This window comes from Melanerpes formicivorus, unplaced genomic scaffold, assembly GCF_026170545.1.
Source record: "Melanerpes formicivorus ecotype bairdi unplaced genomic scaffold, bMelFor1.0.p_v2 SCAF_26, whole genome shotgun sequence".
Classification (NCBI taxonomy): domain Eukaryota; kingdom Metazoa; phylum Chordata; class Aves; order Piciformes; family Picidae; genus Melanerpes; species Melanerpes formicivorus.
The window spans coordinates 6,599,843-6,622,934 of NW_027142378.1; the positions used below are offsets into that span (position 1 = coordinate 6,599,843).

The following is a 23,092-nucleotide window of genomic DNA, read 5'->3' on the forward strand; positions in this document are numbered from 1 at the left end:
CTCCTCTGGGCTCACTTCCACAGGTCCATGTTCTTTTTATATTGAGGTCCCAGAGCTGAGCACAGTACTCCAGGTAAGGTCTCTCAGAGTAGAGCTCTGCTCAACCTGCTGGTTACTTCTTTTGATGTAGTCCAGGATATGGGTGGCTTTCTGGGCTGCAAGCTCACATAACGGGGTCCTGTTGATCTTCTCATCAATTCTCACACCTAAGCCCTCCTCCTCTAGGCTGCTGAGATAGACAGGAGTGAATGAGTTAAACAGCTGTTGAATAGTGCTAATCTCCATACTGATCCCTGATGAACATCACTCATCAATGGTCTCCACTTGGACATTAATCTATGGACCATAACTCTCAGAGTAACCAATCAGCCAATTGCTTATCTACTGAGTGGTCCATCCATCAAATCCATGTCTCTCCAATTTAGAGATGAGGATGTCATGTGGAACAGCATCAAGTGCTTCGCACAAGTACAGGTAGGTGACATTAGTTACTGCTCCTTTATCTACCAATGCTGTAACCCCATCAGTTGGTCACCAAATTTGTCAAGAACTATTTGCCCTCAGTGAAGACATTTTGACTGTCATCAGCTATCCCCTCAGAGATGAGGCTGATTGGCCTGTAGATCCCCAAGTCTTCCTTTTTTCCCCATTTTGAAAATGGCTGCTATTTCCCCCCTTGTCCAGTTAGTGTGAACTTCACCAGACTGCCACAACTTCTCAAATACGGTGCACAGTGGCTCAGCCTGTCCTCAGAACTACACTCAATATGCATATTTGATTTTCCTCTTTCAAGAAACAAAATGGTAGCAAATATGTCATTTTCCACCTGAGTTACAGGTAAATTAGGCTACAACCACTGTGGTTTACTCCACCTTAGAGTTATTCTCAACAGGTTATTGAACACTCTTTATATCTAACTAAAGTCACAATAATCGAAGACTCTCTGTTCTCATGCTGTATTTCACATTACAAAAGTAGCAGAATAATTTTCTTGGATGATTCAGCTGCAACACAACTCATCATGTACATTTAATACTTTATATTTTGTGCTGTATTTCAAAGTTCTTTGGTTTATGCATCTCTATGACAAATTGCTGGACAGGACACTACAGATCCAGTTTGATTCACAGATGCCTCAGTCTGGGTACAAGCCATAAAAACTTGTACTGTATACAGAAGAGAACACACCAACATTATTAGTTGCATTTCACATTTTTGCTTTTGCTATAAATCAAACCAGAAGAAAACCTTTCAACACCTTGTCTTTGCATCATAGTAAAAATTATAGAGATAAGCTGCTAAATTATATTGATCACTTCTCAGAGAAGATTTTTTTAATATATAGTTCATAAAGTAAAACTAGAATAGACCTAGCAAACAAGTGCACCTCAGTAAAAATTGTGTATCTTGGAACAAATCTAGATCACTATAATGAGGCTTAATCTAGATGGTTAGAGATAGGCAGAGCACTTAGCCTGTACAGTTAGATAATGGTTAAGACTTGATCTTAAAGGTCTTTTCCAACTGAAGCAACTCTACAACTCTATTAGATAACTCAAATGTCTTTGTTTTCCTCATAGATGGCCACCATATGAAATACTGAAAAACAGAATGATTATTTTCAAGCTGTTGGTAGCCCTTGCTCTCCCACACCCCTTATTCTAGGCAAAAAGATAATGTTTCCTATGGAGTGAAGAATCTGCGTATGTGAATGAGTTGTTATGGTTTGAATTAGCACGAGATTAAAAGCACTTTCAGAGTACTACCTAATATTGTATTTGCTTTCAGTTAAACAGTGCTAAACAATGTGCTACATGAAATCACTGTCATGATTTACTTGACATTTATGACGTTGCTAAAGCATAAATGAGATGCTGCTCGTCAACTATGGCATAGCATTTGTGCATGTGTTCCTTGCCTATCACACAAGATTTTCTGCTTATTCTCAGCTTTAAATGATTGATCAACACCCATCAAGCTCAATACAGTGAAACATGACTCCTAACTTGACTCTGGATACAAGCTCCTGTTATTTTACCATTAATTCTTCAAAAATAGAACAGAATAGAATAAAATTAATAGAATTATTGAGACATTTAGAAGTCTCTAGACTAGAGTAAAACAAAACCAAGTGAAATTCCTGAAGGAAAGACAAAACCAAATTTCTTCTTTCCACTAGAATTGCACTAAAATATAAAATATCAAAGAACCAATATGATCACAGGGAGTCAAACCAAGTTAATTCCAAATCATAGTATCATAGTATCATTCAGGGTTGGAAGGGACCACAAGGATCATCTAGTTCCAACCCCCCTGCCATGGGCAGGGACACCCCACACTAGATCAGGCTGGCCAGAGCCTCATCCAGCCCGGGCTTAAACACCTCCAGGGATGGGGCCTCGACCACCTCCCTGGACAACCCATTCCAGGGTTTCACCACTCTCATGGTGAAGAACCTCCTCCTCACAAACATTTAATGCAGTCAGGCATCAGAAAAGTGTTTGTCATAAGCAGCAGAAAACAAGAGGAATAATTATGCTGCCTCAGATTTTGAAGTCAAGAGGTTTTAAAACAAATCATTATCTGTAAAGAGTGCTGCAAAAATACATTAGAAGTGCTTCCAAGACAGATGTTAACTGAAGAATAAAGGTGGTATTATTATGGTATTTGCCCCAATTTACAAGTAATCTTAAGTGAGATTGTAGGTGACTATCACTGAACAGCTGAGGTAAGGTGAATTACAAGGAACACTGCTCAGACTAACAGTTCATAGCAGTTGTCACCATGAATAAACCACAAAATGCATTTAAATAATAAGCAGCATATTTGGCATTTCTAAGACTAACGCTGGAGGGCAACCATTTTGCTGAAGTGGCATGCTGGTTTTGACACTATACTTGAAGTGAGAGTCCAAGAAAAGAAACCAAGTCACCACATTCACTTTAGCTAGACAGACATTAATCTTTGATATTTTAAAGGCATGCTTTGATCATCATGGCAGGTAAAATGTACCAAGAAAAACCACTGAAAGCTATGTGATACGGAGTGCATTGCCATAGTTACATCTAGTGGATACCTCAAATTTGTTGATAAAGTACAATCATTACCTCCCTCTACACACTATTAATTGCCTGATGTATTTAGATGAAGTGTTTTTTCCTGGATAGACACATATTTTGTAAGAATGAAGGCTACAATTCTACAATTCAAGACTACCCACTCTAATTTACAAGATAAGCAACAGAAGAAAAATAATAAAACAATCACATGCTCACCTTCATCAGTGTCTTTAAAGCTCAGGATATCTCTAGCTCTTTATTATAGTAGACAAGTTTTACACTTGGATAAACGAAGTAATAACAACACTGACCAACATTAGACTTGTTGAATTCTAAATATTTGGTATTTGAGTTACCTGCAACTCCTTTTTGCTAATGACCTGCAGCTTCAAATGAGACAGACATGCTGTGGTATTATTTGTACCTTTTTACTGATCTGGGGAAACCAAGATGAACAAAGACTTTCAATAGATAGTTATAAGGGATAGGAAAATCGCTGTTAGTTATATCAAACATAGATTGCAAGGCAGACTTCATTGTACCCTTGAGATCTCATAAGGGATATGTAGAATTCAAAGTACTTCATAACAGTCACAACTGTTGTGACAAACTTAATTCTAGTGCTTTGCTGACCCACTAGAAAACATGGTAGAGGTATAATTATGATGCTTTTGATGAATAAGTATGCACAGCTATTACTAAAGTCACTAAGAAGCTTTTACCTTCCATCAAGTGAAGCCAATTCTATTAAGCCTACTATTATGAACAGCAAGCAGTGCCTCACCCCTCAGTATTAGACACATTCAACATAACCCCAAATATTTACATCCCATTTTGGGAAACTTCTGTTGTTTATAATGGGGTTTTGAAATGTGACAGAAGTGGGGCACTCTCCCCCTTCCCCCCCCCCCCCCCCCCCATGAAATAAAGTTATTTCAATATGACTAAGTTCTGAAGTCCAGAATGACTGAATCTGACTTCTTTCTTGGGTAAACTGTAGTACTGTGGCCAGTGATGACTAAACACTGGAAGAATCAAAGGTGTGACCTAAACTGACATCACTGAAGCACCTCCTCTGCTAACAACCTGAAGAAACTGTATCTGCAGGAAGCTCCAGTGTAGAGAACTACCCACTCCTTGACAAAGCTTTTTCCTCTATGATGTAAAACTGTTAACACAGAAACAAAAAAGCCATCTTTAACATCATGAAATCAAAACCCATAACATAAATGTGATACTTGGAAAAAGCTGTCAGAGTCACTTTTAAAACCTCCACTGATTTGTATGAAAGAGTCATGGACAAAACTGAGACCTTGCCAGTTATTTGAGTACTAAGTTGGTTAAAACATTTAGAAAAAAAATAAATGAAAAAGTCATGTTCTTAAGTTGTCATCTTCTGTGTGACAAGCAATTCAACCTGCACGTTGGATTAGGTGATTTTTCATAGTATTTGTGTGTTAAGTTTTTATTTGTCTCTTGTTTGCCCAGTACAATACGATCATTAAAAAAAGTGCATTAACTCAAAGGCAGTGATGACAGGAAAACCCAGGAGTTTGTTCAAATTAGAAACTCAGTGAAATGCAGGAAGAGCATCTGGACAGAATCTGAGTCTTAAAAAAACCCTTATTTTTAAGTTCACCAACTGGTTCATAAAGAGTGGCAATTCTTCCTCTCATTCTCAGCTCCCACGGCTTCTAAAAACTGGTGTGAAAGTGACGTAAGCTGGCAGTTTCCTCCCCATGTAGCAAATAATAGCTACACACTTAGCCTGGTGATTCTCTTACAAGAAAACACCCAAACAATTGGGCATCAAACACTTCCTGACAGAGGATGAGGTTACATCAAGGTATTAGTATCATAGCTATTCATTCTGCCTAAACCAGTGATGTCTCCAAGGCTTTGCGAGCTGTTTTAACTGTGAATATTCAATTAAACTTTCAAAAAATAGAGATTCAACTCTTAATGCAAACTATCAACTTACATTCCTTACATACAAACTATACATCCTTAGAATGAATATAACGTGTCTCTCAGGTAATGCACCTCAGTAGGAAACTCCATTTTTCACTTTAAAGGGATACAAAGTCTGTGTCAAAGCAGTGATACAGACATCAGACTCCTTGCTGTTAAAAAGGAATTAAGTCACACCACAACCCTGTTCAATGAGTTGAGTCTGCAGTGTTCTTTCCTCAGGATATTAATCTTTCTAAAAGCATTCTTGCTCTTCTTCACTGTTACTATCTAATAGCAGTAATTACTTCTTGCTCTGTGTTATCAGATGTCACAGGTATTAAATGGCTTTTTGGTCATTGGATTGAAGTATCTAAAAAGATTCTCTTTTAGAAGCAATCATGGACAAAAGGAAGCACATGAGCTCTGGCTTATATAGCTATGTTTGCAAAGACAGATACAGCAGATGTGGCCACAAACATAAATAGTCATTAAGATCAGAGAACTGCATCTGAAGAGCCAGCTGCATATCCATTCTATATACACACCCCTGCCTAAACAATGGCTTAGAAAATACATTCACACATCAACCTTGTTTCAGAACACTATGTAAATGATATAGTTAATAACTGGAAGCAACTGAATTATCAATCTTTAGTAGATCAGCTTGTATTTTTGTCATAAAGAGAACTAGGATACCACCTTCATATATAATGTATCATGACTGAAAGAAAATGTGTTCCTGAGGACAATCCAAAAAGTATAGCAGAAAATAAACATATAGGATTTTTTTTATTACATATACACATTCACAGTATATCTTCATCAACTGAAATTTAATCACCTTTTTACAATTTAGAGGAAAATGCAGGTTTAGGGTAGTTAAGCCATGTATCATCAGTACCATGAAGCTAACCTATCAGTTATAATAGCTCCTATAAAATACCAGAGTGAAATTGCAATAAGCCTAGAAAATGGGCTACAAATCCCAGATATGCTCAAGCAAGCACTGAACCAAAAATAAAAATAGGTAGATAGGAAACCAAGAACTAGATAGCATTCATCTAATTCATGACCACTAACAGCAGAGAGCACGGGCCAAGGTTTTAAAGCATCCTATTCAGCTCCAAATGGCAGTTATTGGACAAGGACTTCAATTACAAAAACCTTTCCTCTTCAGAACAAGTTAAATTTCTAACAGTTTCTTTCTATTCTCTCTACATACACTAGCTCTTACATTTCTCACAAGCATCTTATATTGTTTAGGCAAATGAATATTTGAAAACATTTAGTGTTCTCAAATAATGAAGAACGTCAATGTTGCAGTATTTATTGCGCTGGGATATGTTTATTACACACTGATAAAATCTTCCACATTCCCTCCCCCCTCTTCCAAACACCATCCTGGTAAGAAAGGTGACTGTACTACAGTAAAATACATTTTAACATTTTTGTTTGAAAAGTCAAGTCCCTCTTCTCCTCATGCCCTCTTACAAAGAACAAATGGTTAAAAATTCATTAGAATCTAATATTAGAGGGGTAAAAAAAAAAAAAAGATATGGGAACATCCAATAAGTAGATTGTATAAAAGTGCAAGGACAGTTGGATTTTTTTTTCCCCTTACTTATAAGCATTGCTCCTAGAGCTGAAAGCACTACAAACCAACATCGCTCATTTGTAGTCACAGCCTTAGAACAAAGTCCAAAAGAATTCATAATGTTTGTTACAGGTGCATGACTAATTTGCTCTAAGTTTTTTGTATATATCCTTTCTCTGACCATGCAGAAGTCAATTAAACAAAGGAGAATAAGGACACATTTAATAAAACAAACTTCTGGGAGAAAAAGAAGATAATGAACTAAATAAACCAGAATTGTACCACAGCCCATCCTAGAATGCTTCTATCAGGAAATAAAAATATTACTTTGATTTTCATTGTAGGAGGAGGGAAACATGTTTTCATAAAGTAGTAAGATACAGGCTGAAAATGTCACATAAACCCCTCTCCAACCCTTTTCTTTCACTTGTTTCAAGTACTGAGAAACAGTATCAGACTGTTTCTGCCATTCAAGTACAAACATTCCCTTACAGCAGAATTGCAGTTGGAAGAGTCTAGCTACTGAAGAAAAGCAAACAACATTGGTGGCACTGTAATCTTACCATTTCATTACCTGTCTGCAACGTAAGGAAACAAGTGTAAAAGGAATATGCTCTACGAAAAGCCTCTAAGAGCAGTACACATTAGCTTACAATAATTAAAGCACCTACCAAGGCATTCTGGTTTCCTGAAGCCTTCTTTATGCTTCTTGCTGGCATTCCATGAAGATGACTAAATCTGTTCTGGAAACCTATAAAAAAGTACAAATTGATGTAAGAATATTTTCTTATACCATATAAGCAGTAAGATTGACCATTACATGCCAATCTATGAAGCTGACTTCAGTTACACAAAAACACCTTGACATTTTCATACATTGTACTGGTGGAAAGAAAGAACACAATGGGAAAAGTGAAAGAAAGGCTGTGCTGTCATGAAAACAAACATTTCTATAGCTATTCATACTGCCATCCTGGGTCCATGCACAGCTGGGTACATAAGCAGAGCATACTGAACTACAGCAGGAAAGTGATTCTTGTGTCACAGTTTCATTAGTACTAGAAAATCTTAAATCTGGTGTATATGCAGTCAGCAAATAATTCCAAGCATCAGGAAAATAAGCCTCATAAAAGTATTCAATATACTCAGAGTTCAGAGGTGTTTAAAAGTGATTTGACCACGTCTCACACAAAGATCTGTATTTGAGCATGAACGAGATCCTTGTCAGAGAGGGAAGGTTCAACAAAATTATTTAGTACTAAGCTGAGGTCTGACAAGTTCAGTCTTTAGACAAGAGCAGGTTCCTAGGTGTAAATGCAATCTAACATTGGTATAACCTACCACTGGTTGCAGTGGATCCACAATTGTCTCTTTTAAAGAAGAAAGTATGTGATATTTTTAAAGTTACAATCACAATCCCTGCTTTAAAGGAATCGTTCTCTCTTCTCCACAAACAATGTGGCCTGACCATAAAACAAAGCAAAGCAGATGGCCAGACTAGTCTTTCCAGCCTTTGAATTAATCAACTTCCATAAAATTACAAATATTATCACAGAAGCCAGGAACCAAATGGAACATAAGATTCACTTCACATAACGCTTAATAATTCTCAGGGCAAACACCGAGACAACAAGTAAGAGCAGGCTATCAAAATGAGCTAAGTTTTACTCTTTCCAACTTTTCCAGTCATTGACTTTTTAAAAAGTATTTCTAATTATGTCTTAAAAATAAAACAGTTCAGGGAAACAAACTGGTGATTCCAAAAGCTGGTCAGTGTTTTACATCTTTTGTATAATGCACAGGTATCTTTCTATCCTACACAACTGATTCAACAGCTTGCATTTGCTTGATTGCTACTTACCTCTCCTCCCCGAGTGGGACATAAGAGGGAAAGTACCAGTTAAGATACTTTCAAAGACTGGATCAGGCAACTCTTTCTCCAGTTCTGTAGAGTCTTCTTGTTCCCACCATGGAATGACCCCTGTAATTCCACATGCTCCACCAGACTCGTTTTCATGAAACCAATCACTCTGCTCATCATCACCTGTGTAAGGGCAGTATTCCCCCCAAGACCCCAAAACAGAGGGAGGAGCAGAGAAGATAAAAATCAGATGTTACTATCAACAAACACTCTGACAGGGCAATTATTTCTTTTGCTTTATAGCTGTATAACAATTACTTGTATACAGCAGTTCTGTTTGGAAAATGTTTCTCAATAGCATGAGAGGCACTGCCATCAATGAAACCACATAAAACCTAATGTTTTAAAACCAATTTACAACAGTGAAAAACAATAATAAACTAGTTAATCCTTTGGCAATAACTGCAGGGAAATCCATTTAAATTACTGCACTTTACATATTAACAAAAAACAAGTCTTAATCTCCTGCAGGGAATTAAAAGGTATAAAACTGTGAAACTAGTTCTTTGCAGCTGATAATGGTATATAATTAGCTTAATTTCATGATTTGTATGGCTAGTAAAAGGGGAAAACAATCATGAGCAGATGTGACTAAATGAAGTTAATCTGATTAAGTTCATTTAGAAATAAGTTTTGAAAAAGTTGATTTTAAATGAAAACTGACAGTATCATATGATTGAGAATTATACTGCATTATACCACAAAGCTGGTCATTTTTACTGACAATACTTATAGCTGTAGTATTAAAATACCTGGATTTGAAGCCCAGAGTAAAACCAGACTGAAAATATGATCTTAAAAAACTTAGCTCAAACACACAGGCAACTAAAAATAGAATTGTGATGGTTATTTTAAAAGACTTTCTTTTATACAAACCAGAGATTTCACCAAAGATATCTTCATATAAGACATGGCAAATTTCCTTTCTTAGCCCCCAAAATTAGATTTCAAAGTATGTGCTGGATATTTTAATTCAACTGCAAAGTATCCAAACCATGCTACACTATTTGTGCATATAAATTATTTGTTTGGCATTTCAATTTTTGACAGAACCAAGCCAGACATAAATGAAAGATTTATTAGATGAAGTTTTCAAGAACAAAAAGCATTTGTATGAAATTTCACTGCCACTCAACCCCACAATGGGAAAACAAAAATAACGAAGACTCAAGACAAAACTTGAGGAAAAATAAACTTCAACACACTTTATCCAAATTAATTGTTGCAATGTAAAGAATACTTCAAGACTAATAGCTCTAAACATTTACCAGGACAGGTACTTCAAGAAAATATAGAATGATTAAAGGCTAACAGTGTTCAGTTGCAGGTGAAGTGTGACCTTTACATCTTTAATGATAACAACTAAAAGCAAAATTAGCAGAGGCTAGAGAATAATTTGGATGGAAAAAGGGGAAAATGGAGAAAAAAAATATTTTTCTGAATATTTTGTCATAAGATGAGAGCTCTAAACACCTTGACTAACAAGGAATACTATCAGGAACTGGGAAGAAGTCTTGCTAAACATAAATCAGATATGAAAGTAAATACAGAATTCCAAAACTGGGTTTCAAAATAAACTTGAAGACAGAAGCCCGTAAGAGGAATGCAATGAAGTCTTGGAAGAAAGAGAATTTAAGACTGGGCTGGTGGGCTGCAGGTTAAGCCAAACAGCACCTATGGAAAGAAGCTAGCATCTTTGCTATATACCAAACAACAGTTCTTTGGGACAAAATATAAACTGACTTTTCCTTTCTGTGCAATAGGAAAATTAGCATGTTCAGCAACCACCCATTAAAACATCTTACCTCTAATGGTAATAGATAACACTTTCCTTAGCGCTTATGCTGCTTACTGCCAAAGGTAGACCTAAGATCTGAACCTCACAGGCTTTTCATGCATGACAGCAGTGACATCAGGTGCATCTGGATTTTAGCTTCCTTGTCTGTACACTTGTTGTTTAAACTCTGAATCCTTTGATTATTTTCAATCATATCATCACCTTGAGGTGAGCGTAAACCTATTACTACTATTCTTACCCAGGTGAGAGCACCCACCAGCATTTTGATTACAAATTGCTCCACCCTGAAAGGATCCCATTTTCAAAAGGAGTCAGGAAAGAGTACTGAATTTGATCAATTCCCAACTTTTATCTATATAGGTAACATCACAAGGGACCTTCACACTCAAGAATTTGGTAACCAAATACTTCCACATTTCATCTTACTTAATTTGTGGCTCTCAAAAGACAACACGGTATCCATAGCAAGCACAAACTTAAGAGAATAAAAATTTAAAGCACTATTTCTGACTTCAAAATACTTCAAAAGATTCAGTACACTGTTCATTCCTCTTCGGGATGCTGATTCAGTGCAAGACTCCAGAAAATGATTGCATTCCTCCAAGCTACAGGAAAGGCAAAATGACCTCCATATGTTCAGAAACTGATCTCTGAGCCCATGCATTCTCCTAGCCAGATATTTAAAATACAGACTTGTTTGTGACTAAGGCCAATGCTTCAAGGAATTATTTCAAAGCAATTTACATTCAATTATAGCTATATTCATCAGTACAAACAAAACCCACAAAATAAATTTAAGCCTCAGAAATGTCAACCTCAATTCTAAAATTTTAAGGCACTTCAGTCCCTGGCTTAATTTAATTATATTTATGCTTTCCCTTCCCCCCAGTTACTGTTTCCCTAATTTTCACTCTATATTGCTGAGTCTACATATTCATCTAATTACTATCCCTTCACATCAAATTATTTGTCTTTCTCTTTAAGAAATTTAGAAAATGATTTACGTGGTCTTATGGTTTCTCTGTGGACAAAGACTCCACAGCAGTTTCATGTTCAGAATAGCACAACTGTTTCACCTGAATCTTATTTATTTACCTAAAGCAGTACAGGATTATGAACAAAAAGACACCCCCTTCACACAGTGGACTTATTCTCCTCCTCATAGTCTTCTTTTATTTCAAAACACCCAGACTACCCTCCACAGCAATCACACATGGGGAATGTGTTCACCTGGAAGAAGTACAGCCTACTCCAAAAAGCTACTGTGAAAAGAGCTCAGCACCAGGGTCCTACAAGCACCACCTGATACTGGGCTGCTCCATTATTCACCACCTTGCACACAGACAGCAATAGCACATGGACTAGAAATACCATAGGAGGCCTGTCTCATTTCCATGTGCAGCGTGCCTCTTTCTAGCTACAAAACCCCTCACGACTAACAGCTGTAATACTCATTTGGAGATACCAGAAGACTCAGTGTAACATGTACAAGGAGCTTCAGGAAAGCAGAACCTTAGGTTACCCATTCACGGAGGCAAATCATATCTTGCTCTTTGTGCTGTACAGAACTACCTTGGCAAAAGGGATAGAAGGATGCCATTCAAACACCATTCCATTTATGCAGCTAGTTCTTCTGAATGAAGCTTGAAAACTTCACATGGAGGCCTCCCATGCCTCCCATCCAACGTAGCATCATAATGTACTCTGGAGTACACCTGTACACATTTGTTAGTAAATTGCACAAAGACCACCCCCTGACCTCATTTTAATGCTCATCTCCACCACTGTGATCCACATACAATATTTAGGATTTTGATTATTCAGGTCATAGACAACTTCATGTTACTACTTTTTCACTTGCAAAGACCATAAACTAATAAGTCAAAATGGTTCAAAGTTCAGGGTTATACCTAACACTGAAAATTCCATTTCTTTCTTATATTGAGAATGACACCCTGACATCTGCAGCTACTGAGATGTTATACAAGGTCCAAATTAGTATCTTGATAGAGAAGAGAAAAGGATGGAATTCTCATATACTGAATCATTAGTGGTTCATCTTCATAAAGGACACAGTAATGAATATATATTTAATCATAAAATGGGGAACAGCTATCTTTAAAAGCTTAGCCAACTCCACAGTGGAACTCTGACATTCCCTGACCTTCTCCAATATTAAGTGTTTAACACTTTATTAGTATAATTTTCTTTCCTACTTGCTTAGATCTTAAAGGACATTTCACAAGTGCTGCATGTCATGATTTAAGAGGGACTAAAGTCAACTTTGGATCTTCCCAAATGTACTAGTAGGTGTAAATGGACTATGGTTGTAGAATACATTTATTTGTGATGCAAGACACTAATACACTTCCAGTTTGACTTTTTAAAAACGTTGGCTTTCCACAACAGCAGCAAATATCAAAGAGTGTTTTACTAATATTACAGTTTTGTTAACATTGTCTCGGAAGCTTAACTTTAAAAGTGCCTTTTAAAGTTCCTTTGTAAAGCAGCCCTATAAAGGACACTGACTGCAGATGACCCTACTAGTTAGGACTGTAACAGAGGTGTACTTATTATATGTTGCAACATAAGGTCAGACACTTCATTTCAGAAGTCCTCTTGTAAGAGTTTTCTACACCACCCATAACACTGCTTAACAATTTTCATATGTGTGTTTTATGAACAAGGAAGGAGTAGGAAGAAAAAGGAACTTCATATACATAAGCCTTAGCCACTGTTCAGTTCTTTCAATTACTTTGTTGGCAAGCTCTCTTACCTCCATATGCAAAGGCTCAAGGGCTTGATGTTTGCATAGGATTTTGGCTTTGTGATAGCTATAGCAAATCATACCCCAAAGCTGACCAATTTACAGGGATTGAGTTGAAGTTGCTGCTGTAATTCATACCATGCTGCAGTCATGCCAGCTTCAAATAATGGACGTGCTAACTGGAGGAAAGTATTACGGGGCTTGAAGTTCAGATTGCAACATGGGAGGCTTCCTGTTCCAGTTGCTGCTTCTGGGTTCTGGGATCTCGGGTGTTGGCTCTTTTCCACAGGCATAGCAGCAGAACAGGTGGGAGTCAGGTAGCTGCTGGTTTTGGTTTTATGCTGTTTTCCCCCCTGTATTTCATTGAGCTTCTTTTGCAAATAGGCTAAGCTAAGGTAATCATGCATTGTATTGTTGTTATATTATTAGCTAAAGTAATTATGCATTATGATAGCTCATGTTATATTTAACTCATCTTTATCTCAATCCTCAATTTTGTGTGACAATTCTCCCCCTCACTTTTGTGCTGGGGATCAGGGAGTTTAGCCCTTGCACTAAGCCATTACATTCTGAAAAGAGGTAAGAATTAACTTGTGGTTTGTTAGTAGTTCAGCATCCATCTTCTTTGCTGACTGTACCTGCTTTGAGCAGTTTCCTTCATCTTTATCCTTTTGCTGGCTAGCCCTACGTAGTATGCAAAGCTTCACAGAAGAAAAACATTAGCCACACTGGGACTGCAAAACATGGAGCACCAATTGCTTCTGCCAGAAGGTAACTTGATAGTAGAAAGGAGCACAGCAATAAAGCTCCTTTTGTCCTCTCACATGACCAAATGTAAGCACCCAGATAACTTGGAAAAGGAGGACACGCATGGCTAAGCTCAGGTGTGGACTTCATAGGTACCAAATAAATAAATCAAACATACAAAATAGCTATGAGACTAGAACAGAGGCAGGCTGGAAGGGAAGAAGGGATGATTTTAATTGTTTTTTTGTTTTTTTTTTTTAACCTGTTAGCACACCACATACAACACGACAAAGATTTTTCAAGTCTCAGCAATTTTATCTTAGCTATTGATAGCAATTAAAATATATTTAGCAGTTAGTCCATTACTACCCCCAATTACAGCTACACCTGGAATACCTGAATCAAACGATATTACTCAAAACTTTCCTAGAGCCTGTGCACAGAAGTGTAATTAACTGTGGTGGAATTTTCATCCATTTGCTTTCTGAAATCATTTTTGGACAATACTAAAAGGTGCAAACTTGGGCAACTTAAAGTTCAGAATGAAATACTCAACTGTGTAACTGAGTAGCCAACTGCTCCGAGAAATTGCTGCCTTAGATCACTTTTCTACAATATCTGTCCCTTCGGATGAATAGTCTTTGGGAATTAATTAGGGGGTTTTAAAGAGTATTTGTGTGGAATAAATGAGATATGGTTCTTAATCTCAGAGATAAGGAATGGAAAAGTGTTGCCCTGAAGAGCAAGATCCCCTTCTCCCCTGCTACCCAAATTTCTAAATGATGGCAGGGATATCATTTAAACCAAGTACTTCACCAGGCAGCATTAATCAGTCTCTGGTTCTCCACTTGACTTAGCAGAAACCTGAAGTCAGAAGTGCAGAAAATTTGAAGTACAAATGAGGTCAAGATGCTGATGTTCTGATATCCTGTAGAAGGGACACAGGAATCAGAATCTACCTTTAGAAATGGACCAATTTAAAACAAAATAGAAATCAAAAAAATCAGCCAGTTCTTCCCTTAATACATTCTCATCCTCTTCTCTTCCCTAATCTAGGCTTTTCCTTTGCTTTTATCAGATTTATTCTCTTTCCTTCATTCTTTTCAATTTTCTATGTCTCAGTTCAGCTATAAATTAATTTACAGAGATAAAATAACCTCACCTTGCTTCATACAGGGAGCACAAAGTTAAGAATTACTGGCATTTTCTTGGGACAAGGGGTAAGTATTTTTAGAAAACCAATTCTGGTTTTGTAGCAGGATCTTCACAAAACCAAAGCTTCACTGTCTGAGATCATTGGTGAAGTTGATGATCCTCTGATCACACCCACAAAATAATTAGTTCTAACTTGAGATTAAAAAAAAAAAGGAGTTAAATACTGTTTTGTCCTGACAATATCCTTCAAGTTTATTTATTGTTGTTCTTCTAATTCAGAATACTATTTCAGGTCTAATACTTTATGCTTGAAAGTTACAATCAAACCAGATCAAGGTTCCAAAAAAAGTAATAAAACATCAAGCATTCAAAAATAACAATTACAGCTTTAAAGAGCCAACACTAAAAATGGCAACACCACATCAGTGAAAGAACACCATTGTTCATCTATCCCTCCCTTTTCCTCCTCCCCCAAAATATATAAGAAAACCAGAAAGTGAATAATATGGTTGAAAACATAAGTTAAAGATCTAAATAATTTAGTTCAGGACAAAAATATTGCTACAAATACATCATATATCCAGGTAATTCCAAAATGTGATAGGTGATGCTACATACAGAGAGCAAGTGTTTTAAAAAGTAAAAGGGAATTCCTGCAGGGAAGTAAAACCAAATCTTTTTCATCTGTCTTACATTGAAACACTTAACTGAAATTCTGAATTAAAAGATCACTCTAAACTTTCATAGAGAACCTAACTTCAAGAAAAAGCTATGTGTTATCCAACTAAAACCAGGTAGAAGAAGTTAGGCAGCACAAGTTACTGCTGAGCAAGGAAGGTAACATCTGTCTAAGCCTAAAAAATCATCTCCCTAATGTAACAAATTAGGACACAAAAATCAAAAGAGAATGAATTACGTATTAGGGAGAAAAGGGAAAAAAAATAAACAGAAAGACCCTGAACCTTCCTTTAACCTACATCTATGGAGTGGACCAGGATTTGTTTTCTTGTACACAATGAAGCAGAAGGCGGCAAAATGCTTCAGAAAATCTCCATTATCGTTATATTAGAACTGCCAACAGAAAACAAGTCAGTCTTAAATCACCTAGCCGACAACTCTTTTGCCTCATTTTTGTATACTGAATAAAGCAGCAAGTTCCTAGTCCACGAGCTGGGCACTAAGATGCTAACATAATACAGGTAAATGTGTTGCACTTGAAGATGGCAATAAATACTGAAGATAAAAATCTTTAAAAATTCTTATACTTACATTTCCAACAGTTTTACCACACAAAATCACGTGAGAACAATACGTATACTACAGGAAAATTGTGAATCTTCACTGTATTTTAGATTAAAGAGAAATTTTTCCAGGAGAGACTTTAAACAACATGTGCTTTCTAATCTCAATCTTAGACTGCTGAAGCAGTAGTTTGTTTGAAACTATTTTTTGAACTACTGAATGAACTACTACTACAAAATCCTGCCAATATCAATCTGAAAGAAAAGAAAGAAAAAAGGCATCTCAAAAATAGTTTGTGAAGCAGAACTACGATCACAGAGTCCTGTCTGAAAATTGGAGCAACTGAGAATTAAGATTTACGAGATAATCCTTTGGAGATGGTCAAGTTGCAATTAAGTTTATTATATCACAGAGACTGCTTCTCAAAACAGGTTTTGACTATGTCATGGATTCAAGACAGCCTCTGCTAACATTTCAAAAAGCCTAGAAAGGAAGCTATTCTTCAGCTCAGTAGAACAGTAATAGCGACTGGAATACAGCAATTAACCTATGAAATAACTTGTAACGCTTACAGAATTGCAACTGATGTGGATTGAGGGGTGGAGAAGGGAAAGATTGTTTCAATACCTTGTCTTCCCTCATCATTGGTAAACAAACCAGCATCACTGCTGCTCAGACTGCTGGATTCACTGTAATAAGAGAAAGAAAGAAACAGATCAAAAGAACAATTGATCTTTCAGTTGTAAAATTTTAAGGAGACAAGGCTGTGCTCAGATTGAACTTAAGCCCAACAGAGATCAGAAAGAAAACAGAATGATTTTTTTTTAATCAAACTGCAAATATCCTAGTTCCATTAACTACAAAGCATATTATTTTTGGCACATAAAACCACAGGCATCTAATGGTACCCTGACAGTAAGCCAGATGTGACTGCAACGAGGTGCTGACACAATTGATGCATTTTATTATCTGTTTTCATCAAATTCTCACTGTTCCCCTTCTTATGCTGTGCAATTCAGCTTGATCCTGGAACACCACTGCTCAATAAAATAGGAAAAGTCTCAATCAAAAGCAGCCTAAGCCTCCCTTCAGCACATGAAATAAGAGCCTGAAAATCAAATTACCTTTCTGAACATGGTTTGCAAATATTGTGGGAAGAGACACTGCTTAAGATTTCACAACTTACTACTTGGGGAGAAAGAAACAAGTTTATAACAAAGCTAGCAAATTAAATAAAAATAAGGGTCACCCTAAAAAGAATAAATATGATCAATGATCATAACATGAGTATGAGGCACTTTTCTGTGACATCCACTGTGGCCTTAAAATTAGAACACAAATATAAAACATTGCAATATAAAACATTGTCTGAATTCAAAGACATCCATAGGTGAAGTGTTTTGGTCTCTGCTGTACAAACATTGCTACAAACACTATTTCACGTGTCTCCAAGTAGTAGATTTGCCTTTTTATAACACAGATGATGACTTGGTGAGTTTCACTCAAAAGGATTTTTTGTAAATTATTTATTTCATTTATTGTCAACAGAGTACCTCTGCTAAGGAAGTAATATTCTTAGCAAAATTTAAACACATTTTACTTACACTGGAATGCAGAACACTTTGAAAAACCGCAGCAAAAAAAAATTAGTTCACCACATGAATTCGAGGATAAGTTATAAATACTATGCCTACTCACATAACGTTACAAACAAGATACTTGCAAGAACTTTAGGTCTGTTTACCTTTCTAGGCTTATTCCCAGTAAAACACAGGTGAAATTCTATACTTGAAGAGAAAAAAAGTTTAAAAATGATGAAACTGTAACATTGGCACAGCCAGAGTGTTCATTCGTCTCATGACGCAGTCAAATAGGGCAGGGATCACAGCCACGATAATTGCTACATGGCAATCATTTCACTGAATAAATTCAACCCCCCTGAAATCAATACCTTAATATCCAAGTACATGAAAGCTGTTACAATGGAATTTATTTCCAGTTTTAATATAATTTTGCACTGTATATTGCTAATCCCTTCGCTTTTGAATTGAAAATTCCACTCTCGGCAACGTTTCCAGGGAAAAGGAAAAAGCCACAGATCCCTTTTAGTCCTATAAAATAGTGTATTCAAGCAAAAATTGATATGAAACCACTCTGCTATCCAAAAAGCTTTCACAGTTTTATTTATACATTTGTGGAAACAAAGAAATTATTCTTGTTAGTAGTCATTATTACTAGTTAACTGTCCCATACCTTGGCTTCATATGAGACTTGTGACCTTTATTTACTAACAAAGCCAGTCACCCAGAACTGATCAGCCACTGCACTGGCACTGACTGGCAGGCCAGGAAGTGGGTATATCTGAGTTTCACTGCTGCTCTCTTTCAAAAGAGGCAATTGATATTTCTCTTAATGTAGTCACTTAAACAATTGCCAAAGCTAGCAGCAATTAAACACCATCCAGAACTCCACGCATTGCCAAATTTGTCTTAAATTGGCCAAGGAGTTTAAGCACGGAGGATAAAGGGACAATGAGCAAAGGTCAGGTTCTGATGATGAAAAGCTCATTTCCAGTGCTCAAAACCAATCTCACACAATCTTCATCTCTGGGATCCTTTACATGCTGGCATTTTACAAGCTTGAAGACTCCTCATACTATTTCTCAACCCTTAAAATCCTGTTAGTGTTGTTTGGTGTTTGAACACAAAACCTGCAAAAGAAGGGTCATTTAGCATTTTTAATGTACACTTCAAATATGTTATTTTGAAGTAATTCCATTTTTACACTGAAAATAACTCAAAAGCTACAGGCTTTGTTTTCTTTTTAAAAGCTGAACTTCAACAGAATTAACCCTTTTGGGGATGATTACTGAACTGCAGACATACAAATGTACAAAATTAGACCAGTTTTGTATACATTTTGTTCTTCCTCTTCAGTAAGCACTGCTGAAGCATTAGTCTTGTTAGTTCATGTCTTGCACAATCTTAGAAAACTCATGTTGCCTTTAAAACCTCAGCTTTGACTTTTTGAACATGTGCTTAGGAACAGAGTTTGCCAATTGCTTCTGATTCTCCTAGCTAAACTATCTCAGACAGAGACACTGCTGCATTTAAGTGAAGTTAATTTAAAAGTCAAAATTATTCACACACAAAATATTTAGATACAGTATGCACCCAAGAGGGTTAGATATGGTGGACTTAAATCACATTATGGAATATTTTGGTTTTTTAATTCAGTGGTTTCCAAATCTTTTGGTACAGGTAATCACTGCAAAAAATTCAGTAGAATGACAGACCATCACTCAACCATGTGCATAAGCAGAAAACACTATGAAGAAGCTGAGAATAATTTCAAAAGTCATTTACTAGGGCCAGAGACAAACATTTGAACTATGATTTGGAAAAAAAGTGACAGTATTTGGTGTATCAAAAGCATTAGATATTGTTAAAAGGAACATGAATTTTAAAATCAATAATGTTTGGGTTGGGGGGGGGAATATATGTATGTAGCACAGCTTTGAAAGTTTACTGACATATTGATTATTCTTCTCTTTATCCAAAAATTAGCTACAGAATTTTTGAGTTGGAGAACTGTTCCCTCTGTAGCATAACAGAAAATCTTTTGTAAATAAGAAATTAACAAGACTATGGACACATAATAAACTATGCAACGGTTCCCAGCTCCAAAGACATTTTTAACAATCTGCCTTTAGGTACCAAATTTGTGGGAACACATTTGCAGTATCACAGAAAACCGTAGTTTTCTATAGGTTTCCTGACAACACACTTCCCTGTCTTGCATGTCAAAGCAGGTGTCTGACCTTACACACTGGCTGCCTTGAGGCACTGCTTCTGCTTTAGTCATTAAGACCTTAAGAACAATCTTTAAGAATCAGGATTCATTCAGCCCTTTCAGCTGCTTATTGTTAACAGATGAGGGACAAGGCTGGCATGAAATCAAATGATTTAGAAGAACTTTTCTGACAGTGACTGTAGTTAGTGGTCAGTAACGCTGTTATTACAGTAACCAGTGTCTGCTCTCCTCAATCCCTGGGTACTCCAATTCTCAGTTCTACCTCTCCACTACAGAACAGGCTTAACAGTTTATAGGTAAAATGTCTACAAAAAACCCAGGGACACCAGTGCAGTCAAACAATTGACCAAAATTATGTTTCATTATGAGGCTTTCTTGTTGACACTTCTGCATTCAGAACCAGGTACGTGGAACAAACAATCAAGCTTACCAGGCCCTTCAAGTAACATCCCTTGTGTATGGTGGAAGAATTACCTGCACCTTACTCTGTTGTCATAATACTACTTTGGAAACAATTACCATTGTAGCATGACTGCTGTCTGGAATGGATAGATGAGGTGTACTGCCAAAGGGCCATCATTCTCTCATTTTTCTAATGGTAAGCTCAGGTGTTTCTGAACTGTAAATTGGTTTTTGCATTTCGTAAATGATGTATATCCTCGGCAACCTGCAGACTTTTTATGCCCATGACACATAAGAACATACTATCTACATGGTGACTCTAAACACTGACAACATTTCTGAAGAATAGAAATAGCAATCGAAGCACCAATATGGAGAAACTGGAAAAAACATTTCACTTTTGTCTGTGAACTGTCAGTACTTGAAAAACCCAGGCAAACCAAACCTGTTAACCATTTGTATATGCTATCATTTTTAATCTTGGAACAACTAGAATGTATTAATTCAAGAAACTGTTTTCTTGGTTACTTCTCTGCTACATGACTCCATTTTATGCTGAATTCCTTAACTTGAGCAATTCATGTAGTAGATTTTGAAAAAAACAAAAATTTAAGGAGTAACTTGTTAAAACAGATTATTATTGATGCTAAAATTTTAACTCTGAAATTCATGCCTTTAAAGAAACATCCAAAGATTCCAAGTACAAGCAACAGTAATAAAAGCAAAGAAACATCATCCAAAGTTTTTGTAAAAAGGAAGAGAAAGAATAACCTGTCACTCATGTTCTCATCTGAGCCTTTTTGCTCCTCATACTCCATTTTGTCCTTATTTGCTTGGTTCACATCTTCGTTTTCTATAACCACTCCTTCATCCAAGATGTCTGGTCCTTGTCGAGCTGCAGCTACTTTTCTTTTCTTCACTTTGCTCTTGGAAAACTCTTGGTGTTGGTATGATTTATTATTATTGTCCATTTCTTGATCTCTGCTGTTATCCTGCTGTTGAGTTATTGTCAGTGCATTAGAGACTTCTGATGGCAGATCTATTGCCATCCGTTTTACCTTTCTTCTCCTGCGCAAAGTTCTGTTTCCCAAACTGTCAACAGCCAAATCAGGGTCATGCCATAGAGGTCTTTTGCCTCTAATGTTATTTAAGTTTGAGGAAGGCCTACGTTTAGCAACCAACAACTGGTCATCAGAGTCACTGTGGTCTTTCTTATTAGCATGATTCTCCCTGTAGTCTTTGTTTGACTCTTCTAAACTGGAATCAGAACCTTCACTTAAGCAGTGACCAGTCTCCCAGGGATGGTGAGTTGTAAATGAACGTCTTTTCCGTCCCCTCCTTTTTCTTGCCTGTCGCTTTAAAAGACAAGATACGCTTCGAGAATGATCTCCAGTATCAGCAAAACCTCCTCTGGCTTGCTCTGAACTTTCTTCCAGTGCTGAGACTAGATCGTGAACCAGCTCCTCCATAGTCCTGCTGAAATGCCTGCATATTTCATGAGAAAAACACAAAACACATAAGAAAACAACAAATAAATCTGATGTGTTAAGTATAAACTCTGTAACAACTTTTCCTGCCAAAATCATTTTAGTCACTTAAGGCAGTTTTGACATCCACCCTATAGAGATTATTGTATTTCTGCTAAGACACAGCACAGCCAATCGGTCCTACATAATGTGCAACACATCAGCGTGCATTACTTTTATCTTCCCCTATTTCTCTCTTGAAAAGAAGGGGTGTGGGTGTGTGTTATATAATATTCCTCCTTGATAGTATGTTAGGGTGTTCTGTTTAAGAGTTGTCATTATGATAAAATATTTTTAAGGATAATTATCTCTTGACACTGCCCAAATACCAAAAGTTAAGACATCAATTCCTTGATAATATACAACTTTGGTGCTTTGAATAATGACTAATTCTGTTTTCTCAAATAGCTAATATCTGTATGATTTCTTAAAAATATTGATTTGGTGGTGTAATAGTGAGATAACATACTCCCCACAGTATCCTAGAGCATAAAGTACTAAGTTTCCTACCACCCATAGGCACTTGCAATCACTGAATCACACAGCTGTAAGGAATAATACTCCTAAATACACAGAATGTCTGCTTAAGGCCTTATCCTTTTAAATGTTTTGCTCTTTCCTCTCAAAATTTCACTAGCATTTAGCATGTCTTTAACTCAGTATGCTTCAGTAAGTTCATCCATGCATTACATGAACATAATTATGGAAAGAAGACAAAACAGTAAGCGATCACTGCCAAAATCTAATCCTCTGAAGGCTGTGAACCTCTCTCTACAGCAATCGGATTCTCACATCAAAGCATCAAAAGAATCCTTTTGTTGAGGTAAAGCAATGAATACAGTTCATGCTCTTTACTACACTACACCAACTAATAAATACGAAAGACACTCAGTAAATTATGTAGAGGACATTTAAAAGTAAGACCCTTCACTTTGTTTTACAATGACAGAAGAATGAATACTTTTCTACCCATACCAGCAGAGCTGTAGATCTGGACACAAAGCACATAAGCTCCCTCTCTCAATTACTGCAAACTCAAGTGTGAAGATACTTGATGGTGGTGGCTGAATGGACAGTCATGACCACACATACATTTTAAAGTAACAATGGAGCAA

At 36.7% G+C, this 23,092-nt stretch overlaps 1 protein-coding gene across 1 annotated transcript in view; it reads right to left on the reverse strand.

Moving 5' to 3' along the window:
• Positions 1 to 23,092, reverse strand: part of GPATCH2 (G-patch domain containing 2) — a 114,487-nt gene that overhangs the window by 84,708 nt on the left and 6,687 nt on the right. Inside the window, exons 2-5 of the mRNA XM_068153487.1 lie at positions 21,223 to 21,936; positions 16,864 to 16,925; positions 8,468 to 8,650; positions 7,278 to 7,357 (exon numbers count right to left, since the gene is read on the reverse strand). Of these exons, the coding sequence (XP_068009588.1) occupies positions 7,278 to 7,357; positions 8,468 to 8,650; positions 16,864 to 16,925; positions 21,223 to 21,936 (1,039 nt within the window). The remainder of the gene's footprint in view (positions 1 to 7,277; positions 7,358 to 8,467; positions 8,651 to 16,863; positions 16,926 to 21,222; positions 21,937 to 23,092) is intronic.